Here is a 24,671-nt window from a genome sequence, read left to right on the forward strand (position 1 = left end):
AAACCTGACAATTATTTACTTTTGCTAAAACATTAATATTTTAACTCTTTAAGCTGACATTTACCGATGCAATGTTTCGTCAAATCCCAATAAAGAATTCTTAATTCATATCGAAGTATAAATATATGATCGTCAATATTAATTTTGTAGAATGCAAAGGCGCATTATCGTATAATAATAAATAAACTCTCCTTTACTAATTCATTTTACAATTAATTTATTTATTTATTTTATAAAGAATTCTAAATAAAGTAGTTAAAACATGTTACAGCTTATTTATGAACAAAGTAACTAATAAAATAGCCATAGCTTACGTGACAATCACTACAATATTATTTCATATTTGACTACTACTTGGGTTTTAGGACTATAAAGTAAAATCATAATATTCTAGTGACTCTATATTTAATCTTTTACTCTATGGCATTATACATAATTTGTGCAACAGTATCTAATCTGAATTTTTTTCCTTTTAGTATAGAAACAGGAAGGTTAGTGAAAATGAAAACGAAAACAGCCGAAGTCTGCAAGCTGTAGTGCTTTAAATGGTGCTTAATAATTTATTTAATACAAATTTGCAATAAAAATAATTGTTTTCCACGCAAGTTTTTTTACTCTAATAGTGCTCTTTCACATCATAGTAATCAATACAACTCTTTTAAACTAAAATATTCATTTCGAGAAACTGTTGTTGACGGTACTATTGTATTATGGTTGTGAAAAATGCCTTCATGTCAGAGTTTATTGAGTAAGCATGTCAGAGTTGTTTTAAATTAAAATATCTTAAGTAACTGGTATGCTATTGTAATAATTGGCATTTAATCTGGTTCATGATGCTTATATTATGACAATTTTAGTTGCTTGAGTCAATTTAGCTATATTGTCAAGCTAAGTATCTACAGAATTGTACTTTACATTTTTAATACATCAAAAATAAATTATTTCCAGTGATAAAACCATTTTTATATTTATATATAGGCTACACATACAACAGACCTCTTGTTATCTAGTAACCATGGCTGCAGTATAGTAAGCGGACACCACCAAAATCGAATCAAGGAACCAAACTATCAATTCAAAATACTTAAACTATTGAAAAAACATTCCAAATATAGGCTAGCTATTTCAAATTAATTATTTCCAGCTCTTTTTAAAGTATTAAATAGTAAAGTTGTTCAAAATTCATTAAGGGTGCAGTATAATAAGTGATCACTTCCACCATCTAAAAATACTGAAAGCAAAATGTCAGACCAAATAATGTAATAGGTATTTCACAATGTAGTTTTCTGGTTTTAAATTCACAAATTTATATATAAAAAACTATTAAAAATTAAAATACAATATACAAATAAAACATTAACATTTACTTACCTTTAACTATTTTAAAGGTTAAACGTGACTCCTTGTGAAACAAAGGACACACATACGTTATTGTTCTTGCTGTCATTAGTTAACCAAACACGATTTTACTTTGAATAAATTTGGAACGATAATGTCAAATTAAAAAATTATATTGAGTTTTAGGTTTTGAATTCTACTATAGAGAATCTATACTTTTATATTTAATATAAATTTTTTTATTTCAAATTGAATAAAACAACTAAACTGTATTTAAACTATTCTTGAGTCGCGTAGTACTTACAATTATTTTACAATTATAATGCTCAATTGGATTACCACCAATAATCTGCTTGCTGATACATACATTCTGCAAGATGACCAGCAATGCAATCACTTCTGAGACAAGTTTTTAAGGATTTCTTTGTAGCTCTCCAATTAGATTCTATAGTTTGGGTGTTTGCAGGAGTTAGTGGATCAACAATGATTTTATGTAAAACATTGTTCAATGTTTAAAAATAGACTACATTATTCACTAACATCTGCATATTCGTCGCCATTGTTCTTCTCGTTGTCACTAACCTACTCACTACATAAACGAAATAACAGCTGGCAGTGATCATTTATAAATATCTATAAGTCAATGTTGTATTCGATAGTATTGATGTTTTAAATAGATAATCGTGATTCGTTTTGTGGCAGTGGCTGCTTCTTGATTGTGACGGGGACTGCTTATTATACTGAAGCAGCAACCTATTAAATTATGCATTATCTTCCCCTATCCCAGTAGTTGAAAAACTGTATTTAATGAAAAGAGTAAGTCCTAAAAAATATTATTGATTGAAATTGTGATGTTTATTTCATGATATGGGAACAGTAATAAAAGCAGTTTAAGTAATAATAAAGCACAGTTAAAGTAAGTGCAATATTAAATTACATAATTTAAGTTTGTTCACTGTATACCTGTAAATGATAAGATGACAAAATGCTACATTTTAATGTTTGCATATAATTTTATATAACCTATTTGCTAGATTCTTTGCACAAATTTTTGCTACAATGATAGGTTATCAAGGATTGATCATATTTAGTCAGGTTCAAGTGTAATTTAAGTTTTTCTTGGATGAATATTTTGGTGTTCTGCTGTACGCCTTATTTTTATATGTGCCATCTTGTTCATAATCTTATTCATATAACCTTATCTCTGTAAAATGATAATAAAAATCTAAGTATTATAATACTAGTACTATCATAAACTCATAGTAGACTCAGGTATACAAAAGATAAAATATTAACTTAGGACTATATTTTCAGTCTTTCTATTTGGCATAGTTGCAAGCTAGTGGGACTGATACCATGTAAAATTTGTGCAATGAGAAATTTGTGCAATAACAATAGCAACACAAAATCACCTACTTTGTTTATTGTTATAGGAGTTGTTCAAATTGTGTCCCCTCGGCTTCTTGGCAATATCCCAGCTGATGATAAATCGCTGACAACGCATTGTTTATTATACCTACTGGAATGCACACAGCTCCTTCTACAATACAGTGTCCTGCTATTGTTATTAACCACTAAAAATTGTTAATATGAAGTCAAACTAATTAAAGCAACTTCCTGAATTTTCTGCTAAGTTTACAGTTTATTTTAAAAATCTTTGAACCTCTGCCATTTTGTAGCAGAAAAAGCTTTAGAAGTGTGGTTTGCGGCTACTTCTTTGCTTGACTAACCCTTTAAAATTAATGTGCATTTCAACATATGGTCATATTAAAAAATGTTTACTGACCCCTCGTAGACTGTTCCTATTGAAGAATAGCAGGACACTGAATACATCTTAAAGTAGATATTTGTGTACAGGAATCATCTGTGAAGTGTTGTAGCCTCATCTAATATGGTTACTATAAAATTAAGCCATTCTTGAACTTGCACACAAGATTTGCATTGATACTTTCAAGCGCCTCCATTTTGTTTAGGATAACCTTTAGAGGTCTAATTTGTGGCATGATGTTGAACTAATTAAGAGCTTTAAAAAGGTATGCACATTGACCTATGCTTATATTTAATTTTTTCCACTAACCCCTTACAGGCCATCTCCTTGAGGTGATGAAGAGCTACTGATTGCATCAAAAAGTACAATTTTATGTCCTATGTCACTGTAGAAAGTTTTGTGTTAGTACGTTTACAAGAACCGAAGATATTAGACCGTTTCGAGACTTCCCAGTACCCCTGTATGGCAATTCTGTGCTAATGTAGACTTCTTTTGTAATTCCATAAACATGAAGCAACTAACCTCTTATTGGCCATTATAAGATACATAGGTAGAGAATGGTTTAGACATATAGGTGACTAATCTAAACTACCCCTCTCAGTGATTGTAATGTTTAGCAGGTGTGGTAACATAACCTAAGTACTAGGGATGCTTGTTGTATGTATTTGTCTTGAACATTTTCAAACCAGGTATTAACGTTGGCTGAATGTCAGCTGTTTGAACAATTAATCTTAGTTGAATGTAGCTAGTTTGGATATAAGGACAGTTTTTAGGAAGTATGTATACATAATTTTGTAGTCCATATTTATAATTTGTAACAGGATATGGAGATTAAATTAATTAGGACTTGATGACTTTTTTGTGTTTTAGTTTGAGCATCAAGCAGAAGATTGCTGGTGTGCCTTTTTAAGTGGAATGGTATTAACGTGCCTTCTGTGACATCTGTAATAAACCAAGAAAAAATGGTGATTCAGCAATTTGATGACGAGGCAAGAGACTTAAACAATTAAATGTTATATATTTGTGTTTAGTTTATTTTTAATTAAAAACTGTATATACCGTATTTAAACATTGAATTATATTGTTTTATAAAATGATGCTATAAATGACATTGGTAGACCAATAAAAAATTTTCTTTTATTATTTTCTTTAATTGGAAAAAATCAACCGTACTGTTTTCTAAAATATTAATTATGTTAAATAAAAGATACAAGTGTTAACAAGGTTCAATAATTGTATGTTCATGTTAATGGACTTAACACTTAATAAGTATAATATTAACTTGTTGAACCCAAATAAATCATGCAAAACAATTTTATTTCAGTCTGCACTTGTGCAAGCAGTGCTGATTGGAGACTCTGATGAGGTGGTTTCTTTGCTGCAACAAAAGGAAGATCCAAATCAACAAGATATAGATAAGCGAAGTCCCTTACATGCAGCTGCATTTAAAGGCGACAGTCGCATTGCTGAAGCTCTTATAATGAATGGAGCTCGAGTCAATGTCAAAGACAACAAGTGGTTGACTCCACTTCACCGAGCGTGCTGTGTCAACAGTGATGTAAGTTTATATCTGGTGAGATAACTGTTCACCATGTTATATAATTGTTAAAAATTTAAAATTATACTTACAATAACATTGTTGGTGTTGTATGGGTTACTGTATGGTGTAATTAAATCTATGATAATGGTAGTTTGAACATGAATCACATCAAGTTAACCTTTTCCACTCCATAGGAAAATTTAGTCCAATACCAATAAATCAATGTTTCACTCCATTGGCGGAATATTCAAATCTTTTATTGGTTTTGTATTTTCATTTTAATCATTCCTGACATTAGTCCATAAAGTAGTGCTAGAGAAACATTTTAGCCTAATTACTGTACTATATATGATGTGTAAAGTTAGTAATATGGAGCAATTAAAAGATTAATTCAATGATTGTAATTTTTTATGAATTATGAGATAAAAATACAACATTAAGGAAACCAAAACCGAAATTGAAGGTTTTTAAATGTTTTTGTTTATTTCATTATGTCTTTATGAAACTAAACAAAATATTTTCATTCTATAATCAATTCCACATTACAGTTATTTAATTTTTATGACAGAAAAAGTATGTAGGCTTAAAAATACAATAACATTTTAAAATTTGTCATCCTATTATTCTGAACAATACTTACAACACTTACTGTCTATTACTATATTGATTCTCTTAAAATATACATTTAATAAAACATGATAAATTGGTTTTTGTATTTAAAAAGTACAAGTTATTTTAATAATAGTTAATCATGGATAGCAAAATACACTATTCGTAATATTCATCACTATGGATTTTACTAAGAACTTAAATTGGAAATTTTGTTTTCTTGTTTAGAAACTGTTAATGATAGTAAGTTTTGTCGCTTAATCACATAGTAATTATTCACTGTTGATTGATGTATGTATTGTGTTTTATCTGTCTTACATATCTTTTGATATGGTTAAAAAACACTTGTCCAATAATGTATCTATTTTAATTCTTAATTCTATTTTACCTAGTATTAGAAAAGGTTGAAATTGTCTTTAGGACACAGTAGAGCTGCTGTTGAAGAACAAAGCAGATCTGAATGCCAGGGACAAGCACTGGCAGACACCATTGCACATCGCTGCTGCCAACAACGCTGTGGAGTGTGTGGAGGTTATGTTACCACACCTGCTCAACATTAGCATCACTGATAGAGGTGGTCGTACTTCTCTTCACCATGCGGCTTACAATGGCCACCATGAGGTTAGTCACCTAAATATTGTTTACTGAGCTATACTGTTGAAATGCATATTTTATATTTATGTCTTACAAAATAAGAAAAGATTAATTAAGCCTCTAACTGGCAACTGCCATATATACGGCAGTTAGGTCGCTCGCATACCGGCACTACCGTACATACGGCAGTAAGCAGATGTTTCGGAAATTGGTTATTATTTGCGTATTTTCGATGTTTCAGTTTAAAACCTGAATAATGGCAGAATAATGAAGCGATCAATTTATGTATATTATTACTCAAGAAATCAAACTTTATTCCTCTTTGTATGGTTAGAAGAAACGTCTTGTGCGAGCAACTGTTTTCACTGTGACCAGCTGACTGGGCCGATTAGTTACGTCTGCTACCATTGTGTTTTGGTGTCTGTCTAATTGATTTATTTTTAGTTTAAATTCTGTTTTGGTTATTAGTATTATTTTGAATATTCTGAAAACAATTATGTATAATAAAGCATGTATCGGTTCAATTTCCAGTGTTTTAAAGCCATTGTACAAATGGCTAAAAAAATACATTCTTAGTGGATTTTGTGCTAAAGTTAAAAAAGTAAGGGTCAAAATCACAAAATGGAATAATTTTAACAAAACTTTGTTAAATAAAAAAAATTAAAGATAATACTTTCAACTTTGTTGTTTATAAACCTTAAACAATGTACTTACTTACCTTCATCACAGCAGAGCTCAATTTCAGGTTAGTTTTATTTTATACATTTTGTCGTGTGATAGAGCATGTAAAATATTCACTCCGGTCACCACTCCCTTTTTTATCATTACTATCCAAAATAAAACCAAGAAACATAAAATACTAACTTTTATTAAATAACTACGGTATTTATCTGTATATGTATGGGATTCAACACTGTTATATTAGATTAATGTTTCATTTTTTCCTAAAAACAACTAAGAAAATATGCATTTACGATGTTTAGTTAGCTAAAGTTACTTATAAAAAGCTAAAATCAATGCCATCACTTAACTACCTATCATGTGCTTATTAGAGTAGTATTTAAACAAGGAAAATAATGTTTAAATTGAATTATTTTTTTCATAGGAATTAAACGATTTTAATACATTTCTGCAAGTGACCGAAGTGAATCGAGCGTGACAGAAATGAACTGTACGTGACAGAAGTGAACCTACGTGACAGAAGTGATTTCTTCCTTCAAATCAATTTAAGATTTATTTAATGTAATATTAAAAACAATTGTGACAAGATTTTATTTGGATAGTGCGTTTTAAGTTAGGACACGAAGGAAGATGCGTTTGAAAAAAAAAAAACTTCAATAGTACAAATTATTTTAATGAAAACGTTAACTTTGAAATAAAGACAAATCAAACATCTTAAAATTAATATTTGAGAACAAATGTACAAAAAATTACATGTCTTGACTTTCTTCAGTACTAGCAGTTATCGATGTCCTTTGTAGAATGTCGGTCATTTTTACCGATTTTCTTGGAAGAATGGTGAGCCTCATGGATAGCCTAATAAATAAATGAAATTAATAGCCTCAGAATTATTAAATACATTTGTAAAATCAGCATTACATGTCTTAATCAATAATATTTGTAAAAATATCTATAGTTTGACAAAATATATCATGATCAAAAATTACATTTGTATTTCTAATGTAGAAAAGCTGAAGATGAAGGCAAATAGTTTAATGTAAGGAAGAGAGAGCTTACTTAGTATTTATACCTAAGGCTAAATATACGATTAGTTACCTTGTCTTTCACAAGTAGCTTATTCCTTTGGACTGGAATAAGAGACAAATGAAGTGTTATTTTCTATGGATATTTCTTTCTTTGTTTTTATCCGGTTCAGCCTCACATTTTATTCTAATTTGGTGGCTTTATTTTTTTGTTCTTCATTTGCAATAGCTGGATCATCATCATCTCCTTCAGAAGACGATGTCGAATAAAATCATGTGGTACACAGTTTTTTTACCATAATTGTTTCCGCTATGAGCTTTGCAGGGAATCTTTCTTTCTTTTGTATTTTCAAAAACTTTACCAATAGTATAGAGGGTCGCAGTATGTATCTGGCTTACAAGAAAAGCAAGATAAACTTCTTGAATACATTATGCTATTCGAACCCCATGTTATCTGCCTAGCCAGCGTGATATTTTTTTATGGGTGGGATCACTGTTGCTTTTACTTCTTTTTTCATTTCATAAACGGTTGAACTGTCTATTTCAATTAAGTAAATTTTTGTCCTCTTCTTTAAAGTGTTCACAAAATCTGAAGCACAGGTAATATCGGTTCCTTGTCTAACAACTTCGTCTGCTATCGTTTCAATACTCCTCCCACACCATCCATTGGGCCTTTGCCATGGCCAGCCTCTGTATAGTTCCAAGTCATAAATTTTAAATTCTTAAAATATGTTGGTACTTTGCTTTTCATGAGAAAAATGTTGTACCTATTCTTATATTGGCTTGAAGGACCGTCAGAATAAAAATGAATAACCGTAGTGGCTGGGTATTTGTCTCCGATATGTTTTAGGATAGGGTCCCATGTGTGCCCAAGTAGCATGGGCCTGGTGGTCTAAATGATCAGATACTGTACAGAAGCTTTTTGCTACCAACTTCCCAGAATTATTCTTAACATAATACAGTCCAGTATTTAAAGTTATCTGTCGTTTTGAGGCACCAAAATGTGCCGATTGGATTTCCTCTGTGTGCTTAGCAATATAATTTTCAGAAAAAATCTATCCTCACTAATAGTTCTCCTTCTGTCAAATTAGCTTTAAGTTGCTTTAATTTTGAAGATTGCTGTATGTAATAATACACATGCTTCTTGAAAGCTATTAGTTCATTATTGAGCTCATTACGTAGTTCTGAAACATTCTGTATATTTTTCTTCTTTACAATTTTTACTATTTTCTTTCTTTTCCCCTTAATGACTTTCTCTTCTTTAACAGTTTGCCATTGATAAAACTTCACTTTAAAGTCATTGTCATATTGGTAAGGTATGTGCGCATTCTCACATTTCTCACAGAGGTTTCATCATACAGAACTCATTTCTTGGATCACAGGCAATGTGGTGTCAATTACATCATTGGCATTATTTTGGGATATAACTTTTAATTTTCTTAAAGCATTTATTTTCAGGTCTATATTTTTGGTGTTTGATGCAAGCACAAGTTTCTCTGTCGGCTGCTTTTGGGGAAAGTTATCCAGAACGGGCATAGTCTAGAAAATGTTGATAATGAAATATTTATGTTGCTTTCAAGTTATCTTTTATGCAAGTTCTTCTTGTAATCCAACAAGACTCTGCGTTGTTTTTTTTCTTTGTTTTTTTATAATAAAATCTCGTTTGCCAGGACAAATACGGCTAACCGTATCGTCTTTATTAAATTGTATGACATTTCTTGCTTGTTGGTCATAAATACATTTTTTCCGCTTACGTTCGTACTTTGAACTCACCTCCAATTCTTCTGTTCATTTTATACGATACTAGATCTTTAAAATGGCTCTGAACTCTATACCTTTTTAAAAATTTTATTCCCTATCATCTTAGTAAACTAACTGGTGCTCTTTGGATTTGTTATTTACTCTAGATACCTGACTTTTTTAATTGTTTTCTTAAGCATATCCTAAAAACAACTGTTTCTTTACTTTTTGTGAAACCCTGTCTTTAACCAATTAACATGTTCACTTGTTTGTTTGGCGAGGGGGAACCTAATTGAGGCATATCTTTCTGTTTTGGATTTTGCCCTCCTCAGTCTCATTTTATACTTCTGAAGTTTGCTTTTTAGTTTTTTAATTTCTTCTTCCTCCTGTATTTTTATTTTTCTATGCGCTTTGCTCCTATCTTTTCTTACTATCTTACGTCCCCTTTTCTTTTGTTCCGAGTTAGGAGGGGACATTTCAGGTACTGCTGCTAGTAATTTCCTCTTTTTGTTTAAATTTGATATTTTTTTTTCCGATCACAGCCATTGTTTTTTTATTCGGCGATGTTCACGAGGTGTCATGTCTTTAACTTTTTTTCATTTTATTTTCACTTTTTAGTTTAGCATATCGTTTTCTATCTTTACTTCTCTTTAACTCCAACTCTTCTTCAGTCATTTTCGCCCTATGCTTATGTTGTCTTTCTTTTGCTAAATCTCTCTGTCTCTTCAACGTTTCACTATCTGATGTTTTCTTTGCACGTGCCATTTCTTCATTGAGTTCAGCCTGAAAAACATGCATATTACTCGAGTTGGCGCCACAAAAGCATGTTGGATAAATATGTTCAAATATTAAGTGCTATTATTTAAATAAATCATTTGTAGGCTATTAAAAATCTTAAAAAAATATGTGCCTAACAATGATTATAGCAGTTCATTTGGATTTTACCTTGAAACCCTAAGTGAGGTTAGGAAGAATTTTTACAAACAAATTAAAATTGATAATTTTATAATTTAAAATGTATAAAACACTTTGTATTTTACATATCTTTAACAATAACAAATTTGCGTCTTGTAAATAATTATTGCAGTTTAGTATTTAAATCATATTAACAAGAAGTAATTCTTTTTTGTAGGTCATTGTAACGTTAAATATTTGTATCGGCATAATTGTAGGCCCAAATAATAATTTTCAATAACGTAAAAGGCCTGTAATGTATCTAGTAATGTATACATAGAATAATAGATATATCTAATAATATAAGTTCACTTTCGGTCACTCCATTCACTTACGGTCACAACCACGTTCACATCGTTCACTCTCATTCACCACCCGGTCACGTGAGAGAAGAGAGCGTGACCGAAGTGAATATTTGTAGTTCAGATAGCGCCACTGCGCAGACAGCAAAAACCAAACTGTTTTGAGTTTGAGGTTATGTTTTAATGCAGTCTCTAGTATTGAGCAATCGAATTAGTTTTATTATATGTTTATAAGTTATTGCTTTATATAAGTGACCGAAGTGAAAGGTAATTAACAGACGGCAAGTTTTTACCTGGAATTATGTAGAAATCCAAAGAAGATTGTAACAAACTAAACACAAATCACAACGTAAAACAACACGTACGCTCAACTTCTTACTGACTGCAGACGAAAGTCATAGATCGAACCGCCCGTGTCGGTTATATTGCTATTTTTAAAAATGACGCTGACTGAGAAGGAAGTGAAGGAACAGACGTTCTATGCATTTAAAACAGTTTGTTATTTTACTGTCATGCGTGTGTATATACTTGTTCTCACAAGCGCTTAGTAATAAACTAACTTTTACTACCTTTAATTCTTTTTTATGTCACAAAAAATATATGAAATGTTCAACCCTCAAATTACGTACACTTGGTGGTAAACGCATGACCGGACAGGAATATGCCAAACTAAAACGGTTACTGTAAATCAAATAAGGAAAAAATTTTAATAAATATATATTTCTTTATTTAAATTTAAATACTGTCACACTTATTGTATATAATTATTTTTTTTTAGTCCTAGGGTTTAATTTGTAAAGATGATGTAACATGTCCCATTTTGTGAATTTGACCCGTAAAACATTTTTTAAGTAAAGCCACTAAAACTATATAAATTTTGGGTAAGGGTAAAATCGTCCTTCTTTTGTATATTTTGGATTTTTTATCAATCTTTCTTACATATATGATAAGATAGTGCAAAGCATGTTGAGATTTTTCACTTTATTTGTTTAAGAATATTTGAGGAAAATATATTGAGGAAAAACATGTTGTCTGATATTTTGTTCAATGACAAAACAAAATTGAGGTTAGTGCTTACTATAGTTTGAATTCCTAGTTTACTTTAATGCATTATTAACCCTTTGCGTTCGAAGGTAGTATTTGTTATTTGTCCTTGGAGCTCGTATGGCCAGCTCTACTGGCCACCGCCATTTTGTCGGGAGCGCAGATTAATTTTTGCTGTAATGTTATCTCAGCTCGTATGTCCAGCTGTACTGGCCAATATATAATACGTCCATAGCTCGTAAGGCCAGCACCACTGGCCACTAAACACAGCAGTTATTTTCTAATATTCTATTTGTTTTATAATGAATGGTGAGTGCTGAAACCTATCAAGCAGCTTTTGAATTAAACAACCAAGCCTTCATTTCAATCGTTTTAGCACCAAAGCTCAGTGCAGGCAGTAAGGTTATGTACGAAAGACTGCGCAGTATGCAGTGACAGAAGGGCTGGCAAAGAAAGAAAACGTAGTAAATTTTACTGCAAGACTTGTGCTAGCCAACCCGGACTGCACATCGGTGGATGTTTTGAAAAATTTCATTCCGTAAAAAAATTTAAAGACTAAGAAAATTGTAAAATAGTTGTGACTGTGTATATAGTAATAAAACATAGAACTATAATGACATTTATTTTCTTACAATTTGTTAACAATATTAATGTAAGATTTATATTTCCTAAATTCATGCTTATCTTAGTATTAGAAAGTTTATATAAAAGTAAATTTTAAATTAGCCTATAATTCTTCTCTAAACATTGACTGTGCAAATGAGACAAATGGCGTGTAGTGGGCCTATACACTGAAATGATAGAAGAGATGGAAAATAGAGAAAATCTAGAAAATTTTACTAGAAGACGTGTGCTAACTATTCTTGACTACACGTAGGTATGTATTTTTAAAAGTTTAATTCCGTAAAAAAATTTATAGACTAAGAAAAATGTAAAATAGTTTATGTTTGAGTGTAACATAAATGTAAAGGCATACTTTATAACATTTTATTTACATATCTTTGTTAAAAATATACGTTTAAGAGTAAAATTTTCCAAATGTAAGTTTATCTTTGTAATAGAAATATTCATTAAAAATAAATTTTAAATTATTTTTCAATTCTTCTTTAAACATTTTAAATTACCATGCAAATAACACGGAGGAAATTGAAAAATAATTCTGATCTGGTGAGGCAAACAACAAATATGGCCGCCGAGCTGTCAATAAAAGAAGCGCGGCCAGCAGTACTGGCCATACGAGCTGCGAGGACAAACTATGGTAAAACTAACACGAGGTGTCTGCAACCTTGGTGTGGCCAGTACTGCTGGCCTTTCGAGCGCATAGGGTTAAGAAACACTAAAAATAGTTATTTTATAGAGTAAGTTATTGTAGCAAAAACAAATTTTTTGCATAGGTACTATGATAGAAACCACATCTTATTTGAAACCTTTAAACATAGCAGTTAACCTTTGCTAATAATATTTCAGATGGCAGAACTGCTCATATCTCATGGCTGCATTGTCAATGCCTGTGACAAGAAAGATAGAAGACCTTTACATTACGCAGCTTACCAGGGTCATGAGGATCTTGTGCGTTTGTTGCTCAACCATGGGGCTGATGCTAACGTTAAAGATAAAGGAGTAAGTAGAAATTATGATACAGTACTATGTATCTTACTCCTCCATTTCTCAGGTTTAAAACGAATGTATTGAAGAGAATAAAATTGAAAATAAAATATGATAAATTAATAGATTTGTATACATAATGATTGTTATGCATACTGTGATACAGGACTTAAGTTTAAGACAGGGAAGTGGATCTGCTTGATAGAAATGTCTTTGTTGTATTTAAGGATAATAAACATATGAAAGCAGATGACTTTGTATGATCTCAACTGGTGGGCAGTCAGCCAATGAGATCATTAAATACATATTGTAGTATAAGTTTAATTACTACTTAGTTTAATTATTTTCCTATTTTTTTGTAATTTCTTATATTTCAGATTAAAAAAGTAAATAAAAATGATTTTTGTAGTTGAATTTTACTAAGTACTTATTGTAGGCCTAATTTATTTTGATTTTAAAATTTAAAAACTTTTTTTTTATTTCAGCTGCATTTGAAAGTTCATTATCCTCATAAAGCAAATAAATTTTATAAAACCAATACATCATAGAAAATTAAACAAGTTTTACAATAATCTATCATAAGTAGCTTTTATTAATGAAAATTATATTATGCTAAACCTCAATTTCTTGTTCCATCGACTCAGCCACTATGGTACAATTTCATAAGTTTATATTTTCAATACCCTGTATGTGTGTCGTATTTTTCACTTCAAGACATTTTTTTGGGCTAATTACATTCCATATTCAGTTAGGTAGTCATATGAAACCTAACATGAATGATTGTCAAGAGTGTTTAATATGTAAAAACATTCATATACAAACTTGAATATTTAAAATAAAAACTTAAATAAATAAAAACACTGATATTTGTTTACTTGCTTGACATAATATGTCTGTGTTAGTGCAGTAGTGTGTATGTATGCCCAATGGACATGTCTTATTGGAATGCTATAAATATTAGTGGTATTATTTATTTCTCTTGGGCTTCACATTACTGACTGAAGATGGGCTGAACTAACCTGAAACATGTCTCTTAAGTGAATAATAAAAATCAACAACAGATTAATACTCAAAATAATATAAAATTTTAATAAATAAATTAATAATAATTAATAATTTTAATATATTCTAATAATAATAGAAATGACTCAAAACTAAGAACTACATTACCACTAACGCTGAAATCTCCACTCGTATATCTTGATTGTACTTCAGAATATTTTTGTTTTGTAGAAAAGAACGAAGTGATCTATAAAAAATTTCAAATGTTTCTTCCAGGTAATAACAAGATGCAGAGAAACATTTAACCAAGACTTATGAAATTAAATATGAATTGATTTATTTCAATCAAATTAAATGTAGTAGTTTAAATTACCTGAAGTTACTATTTAATTCAATTGTTGAGTTTAGCTGCAGTTTATCCTCCACTTAGTGCAGTGTCAGATGTCAGACACTGCACTAAGTGTAAGGTGAAATGGAGCTGAACTCAACATTTGAATTGACCCAACCCTTCCTACGTTATCATACTTAACCCAGATACGTTATTACTTGTGAATCATTAAAGTCATCACTATCTCTTTAAAATAGTTAAAATACCAGAAGATCTTTCAATACATTGTTATTGCATTGTAGTCTTTCCAACTCCAACTGGTGTATAGAAAACAAGTATTGCAAACCAAATATTATGATAATTTATTACCTTTGTTATCTTAATTATGAATAAAACCTGTTTTAGTGATTAAGAACTGGTTTTCTACTGCTGTTCTACTGCTGCAATTGTTTGGTAGCCACCTTAAAACGTCATAAACAATTTAAAAACCTACATAAACAAAAATTGTTTGTAATCTGAGAATATTTTCAGTTTTTGTTCTATGAGACAGTGTAGAATAGTGTCAATCTTAAAGTCTTGAGTTTTTAAAAAATTTGCATTTATAAATGTTGTTTCAAATTTCTTACAGGTCACAAAAAGTTAAACTTTTTGTCTGTATTAGATAAGATACAAATTTTGTGCATGTTTAAATATTTGCGGTATAACATTTTTACAAAATGAAACAGACTTTTTCTAGGCATATCTGAATATTATTCCCATACTAAATTAATTCTAATTGAGTCAGTTATTACATTAGTTACAGTACTATTGTACACTTCTAAAAGCTATATAGCCTCCATCTTAAAATTTTACAAGATATTAAACAAAACTAAGAATCTTCTTGTAAATAATGAGTATTTTAAAACCTTTTTCAGTCCTTTTTATTACTTAAGGGATAAGATATTTCTATATCATTTTAAATCTTTGAACACTCCTCATTTTTTAAATCTATTGAGAAATGCACAGTTACAAGATTTGTTTTTAATTAAATTATTTTTTTTTAACTTTCCACATGGAGTTTTTTTGTGTAGTTGCTGAGTATGTTCTGTAGTATGTCTAAGAGCCATCCATGTTGGAGAGCGTGGTACTAAATTCCAATAGTTTTGTTAAGCTTTAGTACCACTTTTTATTTTGTGATGCCAACTTTCAGATGTCTTTTAAATTCCTATTTATGTAGTTTAACCCTTTGAGTGCCACAGCGTCGCCAATTTTGACGTTTCGTATTTCGATAATATTTTATATAGTACAAGATTATTTTGGCCAAATAATCAGACGGCTGTATTCAATAGGATCCAAACTATCAATAAATACGAGTTTTATGTTGTTTCTCTACTATTTTATCTGTGAAACGTATGTTGTTTGGGTACTTATCAAGAAGCCACTATTTTTGGACGAGTTTTCCTTATCGGGGACAAAATAAATTACAGTATTAAAAACAACTGACTTTATTTAACCTATTTTGGAATTTACAAGTTATTACGACAATCAATTAAATCAAAAACTATAAGAACAACGTTTTATTATTCGAAAATGTCAGGTCATTCGTGTGTCTATTTGGAGAGGATTGGAGATAGGAAGTATGACTCATCGAGTATTTTTAGATTCATTATGGAAGAAGGAACTTATAATGAAGTTTATTTTGATCTCTGATAAGGAAAACTTGTCCAAAGATAGTGGGCTGTGATAAGTACATGTACGATGATTCTGTCTTCTAGTCACACGACGTAGAGGACGAGTACCGTGTTGCATAACGGCATTACTTGTTGTTTATGTGCCGATAACCAAGCATTTGAGTAAATACAAAATAAAATAGTAACTTATACAGTATTTTACTGTATTTATTTACAAAAGTAATGTATGATTTGAGTTGTGTTCAAGCGAAAAACGTGAATTTTCAATGTGAATATAATTAGGGTTATTGTTTAGTAAATGTAAACTTTTATGTAAATATGTTAGCAAGTATTTGTTTCTAGATTTACTAATCATATTTATTTGTGTTGTATTAATGTTTTATTAGATTTATTGGGAAAACTACATCATTACTAAGTAATTTCTAAACTCTGACAAATGAAGTACAGTTTATAAAATGTCGGTACCGGGCAGCATTTTGTTAATACATATAATACCATGTTTTTAAAATTCTAGAATAAGATATTACACATGGGTTTTATTTAGAATCATATGGCCTTTATCATGGTATAAAGAAAAAAATCTTAAAAATACCGTATACACACAAATTAGGTCGAAACTTAACTTTTTATACAAAAGTAAAAAACTTTTTTTTATAAATACTGAAATTTTTATATTTTTATAAATCAAATTTTATTTGTAACGATATGTATCACATTCTGCATTTAATAAGAAAAAAAACAACAACAAAATGATAGAAATCTGTTTGGTAGTTATTTTACAACAGCTTTTTTCCCAAAAGCTTACAAATATGCAAAAAACAGCGTGGCACTTTATGCATATGCCTTCGGAAAATACCCGTGGCACTCAAAGGGTTAAGTAACAATCAAATAACTAAAATCAGGTAGTTTAATTTATACACAAATGTAACTGTCTCTCCAACAGAAGTGCACACCGCTACATGCAGCTGCTGCCAGTGGAAACGTGTTGGTGGCCAATACTCTGATAGAAGTTGGGGCTGATCCTGATGCCAGAAACCTATTTGGTAACACCCCCCTTCACATAGCCTGTCTCAATGGCCACGTCAACTTGTGTCAGGAGCTCATCTACTGTAGAGCCATCATCAACTCTGTCAACCTCAAAGGACAGGTAGATCAAATATACCTGTATTTTGTTAAATAGTTACTTATGGGTCGCAACAAATCAGTACTACAGCTCTCACCTTTGACACAGAGTCATGAATGTATTGGTTTCTCTATCTAACCTTGTTGTTTGGTTTTTTAATTTCAAATTTAGTAAATACCTTTCCATGATTTTCATTTATATAAGTGTTACTTCTAAAGTTCACAAAACAGTTTGTTTGAAAAAATCCTATAAAATATATCTGTGATCTTAAAACTAGTAGTATTGCTTTTAAGATCCTGTTATTACATCTTAAGTTATGTATGTGTTGGACAAACATGTTTTATTCATTTATATGTAACATAAAAATTCTACATTGAATAGTTTTATATAATAGTAACAATAGTCACTGCATTAATATTACATTCTTACAGTCTCATACTTGAAATAATTCTTCTATTAAGTATAATGGTGCCTACTAGAATTTCTTTGTTTTGTTCTGAATTTTTGGCAATTCACATTCCTTTTTAACGTTTTCTAGAATTATTAAGAAATTTATTTCCATTTATACATACTTTTTTATATAATTCCTAACAGTAACATTAAAAAATATATGTTCTTGTTTCACATTTGTGAGGTTCATAACAATTTGTACGTACTTCATTATACATACTTGTTCTTATAGCCCATAAACTGTTAACATACTTCATTATTTACAATAATTTTTGACAGGCTCTGTAAATTATAAAATTAATATCACTCCAATTGCTTTGTTTACACTTTTAAAATTTCATTAAAATTTTTTTTATGTATTAATCTTTCATGGACAGATGTTGATACATCCGATAAATTTGAGCAAAATCATACCAATTTTTTATTTAAAATTATTTAAACCTGTATTTATCAGAGATAATTTACAAAATATAAATAAATTCTCAAAACACAAATTGAATGGTTATTTTTAAGGTAAATTTGTTTTGTGTTGTGCAGTTGGTACATTGCATTCAGGTATATCAGAATTACTTTTTTTGTCATAAATCCTTTCAAACAATTATTTGGTAAACGTTCTACTAAACTACGTTGTAAACTAAGTTTTGCATCAAAATGTATTAGAAAAACGTCTTTCTATAACAGACTGTATCTAGCTCAAAAAAATTTGACATAATTTCCTGATTTTCATCCACCCTCAAAAGATTATATTACATATAATCTTATATTATATACTCGCCTTCGGCTCGCTGGGGGCTACGCCCCCAGGCCCCCAAAGTAAACGCTTGCAAATTCGGGGATAAGCGGAATTCTCGGTGACTGGTTAAGTCCGGACATTAAGTAAATGACAAGGGATTTAAAAATTGACCTTTTTCATAGATTTTTTTCCGGATTCGTAAAAACTTTTGACTTTGAGGGCATTTTGCGGTTAAACCGTTAGAGATACGACAAAAAGTGACTGGACCTTTCTTGTTGGAAATTTAATTTTGTCTTTCGATTGTGCCCTCAGATCTGATCTACGGACCTATGGTTTAGCCAGAAATGAGCTCGGGAGAAAAGTCTGCACGGGTCAGCTATCTTGAATTGTTTAGTATAAACATAATAAAAAACCGACCTCAAGGCAGTATTTTAAGTCGAACAGGGGGTTTAATATCACCAGGAGACTATCTAGTCAAGGCGAGAAATTCCCCTGGGTGGGTGATTAATGTTAAGGAGGTTAAGACAAGAGGGGGGTTTAATTTCGTCAGGATATTGTCTGGTCATATGAACAAATTCCCAGGGGGGGTTAACGTTACCGGGGGATGGGGGATAAGTCTCCAGGGGGTTATCTGGTCATACCAGGATCTTCCCAGGGGGGGGGGGTTAAGAGATTTGGTGACTGGTAAAATTCGGACATGAGGTCATGGCAGGAAATTCCCTGGGGGGGGTTTAATGTTACCAGGGGGTTAACACATCAGGGGGTTGAATGTACAGGAGGTTATCAGGTCATACCAGGAAATCCCCGGGGGGGGGTTAATATTACCGGGGGTTAATGACACACTTGGGCCTTTTTTAGAGGGTATTGTGTCTGTGAACATAATAAATATTCCTCTGTCCCTATCTACTATTGACGCTTAGCTAACGCTCAGCCAACGCCCGAAGTCACTGAACCTTTTCTGTAGATCACGTGATTTCCTAAATCCCGTTTAAAATTGTTGTTTTGAGTTACGACCAAACCGTTTTAGCCGCTATCAAGCCCGGAATGTAAATTTTTAGGCGAAAATGTCCAATATTTTCACTTAATCCGCGTTTTTGCGGTCAAACTAAGGGAAATATAGTAAAAAGTCACTTGACCTTTTTTGTAGGTCATCTTATTTCCTAAATAAAACGTTAGTCTTATTTTGACCTCCGACCAATGGTTTCGCCGCTATCGACCCCAAAAAAAAACAAAAGTTTCGCGTAAAAGTTACAACAAAATTTGTACATAATCACGTTTTTTTCGGCCAAACCAATCGAGATAGGGCAAAAGATTACTGGACCTTTTCTGTAGATCGCGCAATTTGCTAATTTGATGGGTCAATCAGATTTGAGCTACGACCAACGGTTCGGCCGCTATCGGGCTTGAAACATTATTTTTATCGAAAAAATCTCTGGAATTTCAAATGTTCGAGCGTTTTGTCGCTTAACCATGGAAGATAGAGCAAAAAGTCATTAGACCTTTTTTGTAGTTCACTTCATTCCTGACCATGAATTTTCCGTCAGATCCGAGCTAGCTCCAACGGTTCGCCCGCTATCGGGCTTACAAAAACATGCCTGCAGGGGTGAAGAATGCGCGATTTTTTTTGGGAATTTTTTTGAGGGGTTGAAAATGAAAAATTCTCACTTTTCGGGATTTTCCTGGTGGTTACACGTGGAAAGCTATCTGTGTACCAAATTTCAAGTCTCTAACTCATCTGGAAGTAGGTTAGAATTAGTATACGTGAGTGAGTGAGTCAGTCAGTTACACATGCGGTTGTATATATATATTAGACTCGCCTTCGGCTCGCTGGGGGCTACGCCCCCAGGCCCCCATTTAGGTGTTGGCTAAATTCGGGGATAAGCGTAGTTCGGTGATTGGTTGAATTCAGACGTGAAGTTTCCAAATTTTATGTATCCGTTCTCGAGAATCTTACCGGGTCGTAATGCTTCGCTAACGCTCAGCTAAAAGATGTGTGGTGTATAATATTAATTAATTGATGTGGTAGAAGAGTTAAGTTATGTGTTTGTGAAATTTGGAGACAAGAAGAATTTGGTTTTAACCAAAGTCAGAGGACGTATGTATACCATAGTTTAATTTTCCGGATTTACCCAAAACTTTTGACTTTGAGGGCTTTTTGCGGCATAACCGTTAGAGATACGTGAAAAAGTGATTGGACCTTTCTTGTCGGAAATTTAATTTTATCTTTCGATTCCCGTCATCAGATTTTAGCTGAGAGCTTTGGTTTAGCCAGGAATGAGCTCGGGAGAAAAGTCTGCACTGGTCAGCTATCTTGAATATTGTTTTAGTATAAACATAATAAAAACCGACCTTAAGGCAGTATTTTAAGTGGAACAGGGGGTTTAATATCACCAGGAGACTATCTAGTCAAGACGAGAAATTCCCGGGGGGGGGGTGATTAATGTTAAGGGGGTTAAGACATCAGGGGGTTTAATTTCGTCAGGATATTTGTCTGGTCATATGAACAAATTCCCGGGGTGGGGGGGGTTAATGTTACAAGGGGTTAATGACACACCTGGGCCTATTTTAGAGGGTGTTGTGCCTGTGAACATAAAAAAAACACTTTGTCCCTATCTACTATTGAAGCTTCACTAAAGCTCAGCCCAACTCCCGACGTGGAGGGGGGTTTTTAGTCACTCGTTAACGTATTAATACAAGGTCAATCTGGAACCAGCACGAATCGCACTAATTATAGTTGCAAGATTTAAAACCCCTAAAATTGACGACAAAGAATTTGCCTTTTTTTAGAGCATTTACCAGGCTTACGGAAAGATAAACGACAGAAAGCTATTGGAACTTTTTTGTTGATTTTATCAATAGCTAGTTATAAATAGTTTTTACATTTAAAGCTACGGCCAACGGTTCGGCCACTATCGAGGCCGAAATGTAAGTTTTTAAGTGAAATTTTCGACATAATCACGTTTTACGGCTAAACCATGGAAGATAGAGTAAAAAGTCACTGAAACTTTTGTGTACATCGCATTATTTCGTATTAAAATCAAATTTCTATTCTGGCCTAGAACTAAGGTTTTGTCTGCAATGGAGCACAGAAAACAATATCTCACGTAAAACTTGAAAAATCGATACATTAAAACGCGTAAATGCGGCCAAACCATTGGGGATAGGGCACAATGTCATTTAAAACATTTTTGTAGATCGCGCTGTTTTCTAAATCGCACTGAAAATTTGTTTTGAGCTACGACCAACCGTTTAGGCGCTATCGAGCCCGAAATGTAAATTTTTGGGCAAAATTTTCAAAATGTTTTCACTTAATCGCGTTTTGCGGCCAAACCAATTGAGATAGAGCAAAAAGTTACTGGACCTTTTTTGTAGATCGCTTCACTCCACACTAGCGTTTTTTCGTCAGATCCGAGCTACGACCTACGGTTTAGACACTACAGAGCCTCAAACAAAAGTTCTACAAGCGAAAATTGCCAAAATTCGACAAAATTGTCGATTTTGGACGCATTTTACGGGTTGATCGGTAGAGATATGGGAAAATCTAATGTGTCTATTTTGTAGATCAGACAATTCGCTATATCCCCCAAAAATTAGATTTGAGCTACGACCAACGGTTTTATTCGCTAGACGGCTCTAAAGCAAAAAAATACACCAGTTTTTAACCAGTTTCAACCGGTTTTTAATTTTTTTGAAGGGTTAAAAAGTAAAAAATATCCGGTTTTCAGACTTTTCCTCCGGGTCATATTGCAAAAGGTACCTGCATGCCAAATTTCAAGTTTCCAGCAACTTCTAGAAGTATGTTAGAATTTGTATCTATATATCAATCAGTCAGTGAGTCAGTTTCACATGCGGCTGTATATATATGGGATAGAGATATGACAAAAAGTGACTGCACATTTCTTGGCAGAATTTTAATTTTGTCTTTCGATTATGCCATCAGATTTAAGCTACGACCTATAATTTAGGCAGTACAGAGCTTAGGACAAAAGACTGCACTGGGCAGTTTAAAAATATCACGTAAAACATAAAAATCAATACTTTAAAACGCGTTTATGCGGCCCAAACCGTTGAGGATAGGGCAAAATGTTACTGGGCCTTTTTTGTAGATCACATTATTTGATAAATCCTGTTGAAAATTTGTTTTGAGCTACGACCAACCGTTTAGCCGCTATCAAGCCCGGAATGTAAATTTGTAGGCGAAAAATTTCCAAATCTTTTCATTTAATCGCATTTTGCGGCCAAACTAATGGAGATAGAGTAAAAAGTCACTAGAACTTTTATGTAGATCACTTCATTTCCTATATCTAACCTTTGTTTTATTTTGCCCTCCGACCAACAGTTTCGCCGCTATCGACCTCAAAAACAAACTTTTCACGTAAATATTACAAAAGAAATTGCACATAATCACGTTTTTTTTTCGGCCAAACCAATAGAGATAGGGCAAAATGTCACTGGACCTTTTTCTGTAGATCGCGCAATTTGCTAATTTGATGGGTCAAACAGATTTGAGCTACGAGCAACGGTTCGGCCGCTATCGGGCTCTAAATATTATTTTTTATCGAAAAAATCTCTGGAATTTCAAATGTTCGAGCGTTTTGTCGCTTAAACATGGAAGATAGAGCAAAAAGTCACTGGACCTTTTTTGTAGTTCACCTCATTCCTGATTATGAATTTTTCGTCAGATCCGAGCTAGCTCGAACGGTTCACCCGCTATCGGGCTTACAAAAAATGCCTGCAGGGGTGAAAAATGCACGAATTTTCTCGAATTTTTTTTAGGGGTTTAGAAGTAAAAAAGTCCGGTTTTCAGACTTTTCCTCCGGGTCATATTGTGAAAGGGTACCTGCATGCCAAATTTCAAGTTTCCAGCACTTGTAGAACTATGTTAGAATTTGTATCTATATATCAGTGAGTGAGTGAGTCAGTCAGTTTCACATGCGGCTGTATATATATTAGATAGAGATATGACAAAAAGTGACTGCACATTTCTTGGCAGAATTTTAATTTTGTCTTTCGATTATGCCATCAGATTTAAGCTACGACCTATTAATTTAGGCAGTACAGAGCTTAGGACAAAAGACTGCACTGGGCAGTTTAAAAATATCACGTAAAACATAAAAATCAATACTTTAAAACGCGTTTATGCGGCCAAACCGTTGAGGATAGGGCAAAATGTTACTGGGCCTTTTTTGTAGATCACATTATTTGCTAAATCCTGTTGAAAATTTTGTTTTGAGCTACGACCAACCGTTTAGCCGCTATCAAGCAGCCCGGAATGTAAATTTGTAGGCGAAAATTTCCAAATCTTTTCATTTAATCGCATTTTGCGGCTAAACTAATGGAGATAGAGTAAAAAGTCACTAGAACTTTTATGTAGATCACTTCATTTCATGCCAGGAAATTCCCAGGGGGGAAGTTAATCTTACCGAGGTTAAGCCATCAGGGGGTTTAATTTACTCAGGAGGTTATCTAGTCATAACAGGAAATTCCCGGGGGTGGTTAAAGGATTTGGTGATTGGTAGATCTGATGTACGCTAGCAAAAATCGGGGGATGAGAGGGATTTGGTGATTGGTAAAAATTCGGACATGAGGTCATGCCGAGAAATTCCTGGGGGGGTTTAATGTTATCGGGGGTTAAGACATCAGGGGGTTTATTTTACTCAGGAGGTTATCTGGTCTTACCAGTAAATTTCCCGGGGGGGGAGTTAATGTTACCGGGGGGGTAAATGACACACTGGAGTCTATTTTTGAGGGTGTTGTGTCTGTGAACAACAAAACAAAACTTCACTCTGTCCATATCTACTACTGACGCTTAGCTAACGCTCAGCTAATTTCTAATGTGGGGTTTGTATTCACTCGTTAACCTAGCAAAGCAAGTGCAGTCTGAATCTGGAATGAATTACACAAATATTTATCGCACATAAATTTAAAACTCAAAAAATTGCCAATCCCACGACAAAATATTTTTACCATTTATAGAGTTTTCCAGGCTTATTAAAGGATGTTAAAAACTAGGGTGTTTGCCTAATTAAGGGATAAGAGTGGTTTATTGATAGATAAAATTCGGACATGAGGTCATACAAGGAATTCCCAGGGGGGGATGGGGGTTAACGTTACCAAGGGTTAAGACATCAGGGGGTTATCTGGTCATCCTGGGAACTTCCCAAAGGG

General features: G+C 32.5%; 1 protein-coding gene across 1 annotated transcript in view; it reads left to right on the top strand.

The window, feature by feature from the left end:
- The first annotated feature begins 487 nt into the window (after nucleotides 1-487).
- The window catches only part of LOC124362622 (serine/threonine-protein phosphatase 6 regulatory ankyrin repeat subunit A-like), a 77,798-nt gene continuing 53,614 nt past the window's right edge, over nucleotides 488-24,671 (top strand). Inside the window, exons 1-6 of the mRNA XM_046817282.1 lie at nucleotides 488-748; nucleotides 3,977-4,095; nucleotides 4,431-4,664; nucleotides 5,676-5,876; nucleotides 13,060-13,212; nucleotides 17,141-17,344. Coding sequence (XP_046673238.1) covers nucleotides 4,069-4,095; nucleotides 4,431-4,664; nucleotides 5,676-5,876; nucleotides 13,060-13,212; nucleotides 17,141-17,344 — 819 coding nt within the window. The 5' untranslated portion in view covers nucleotides 488-748; nucleotides 3,977-4,068. The remainder of the gene's footprint in view (nucleotides 749-3,976; nucleotides 4,096-4,430; nucleotides 4,665-5,675; nucleotides 5,877-13,059; nucleotides 13,213-17,140; nucleotides 17,345-24,671) is intronic.

The sequence above is a fragment of the Homalodisca vitripennis genome, chromosome 5 (assembly GCF_021130785.1).
Source record: "Homalodisca vitripennis isolate AUS2020 chromosome 5, UT_GWSS_2.1, whole genome shotgun sequence".
Classification (NCBI taxonomy): domain Eukaryota; kingdom Metazoa; phylum Arthropoda; class Insecta; order Hemiptera; family Cicadellidae; genus Homalodisca; species Homalodisca vitripennis.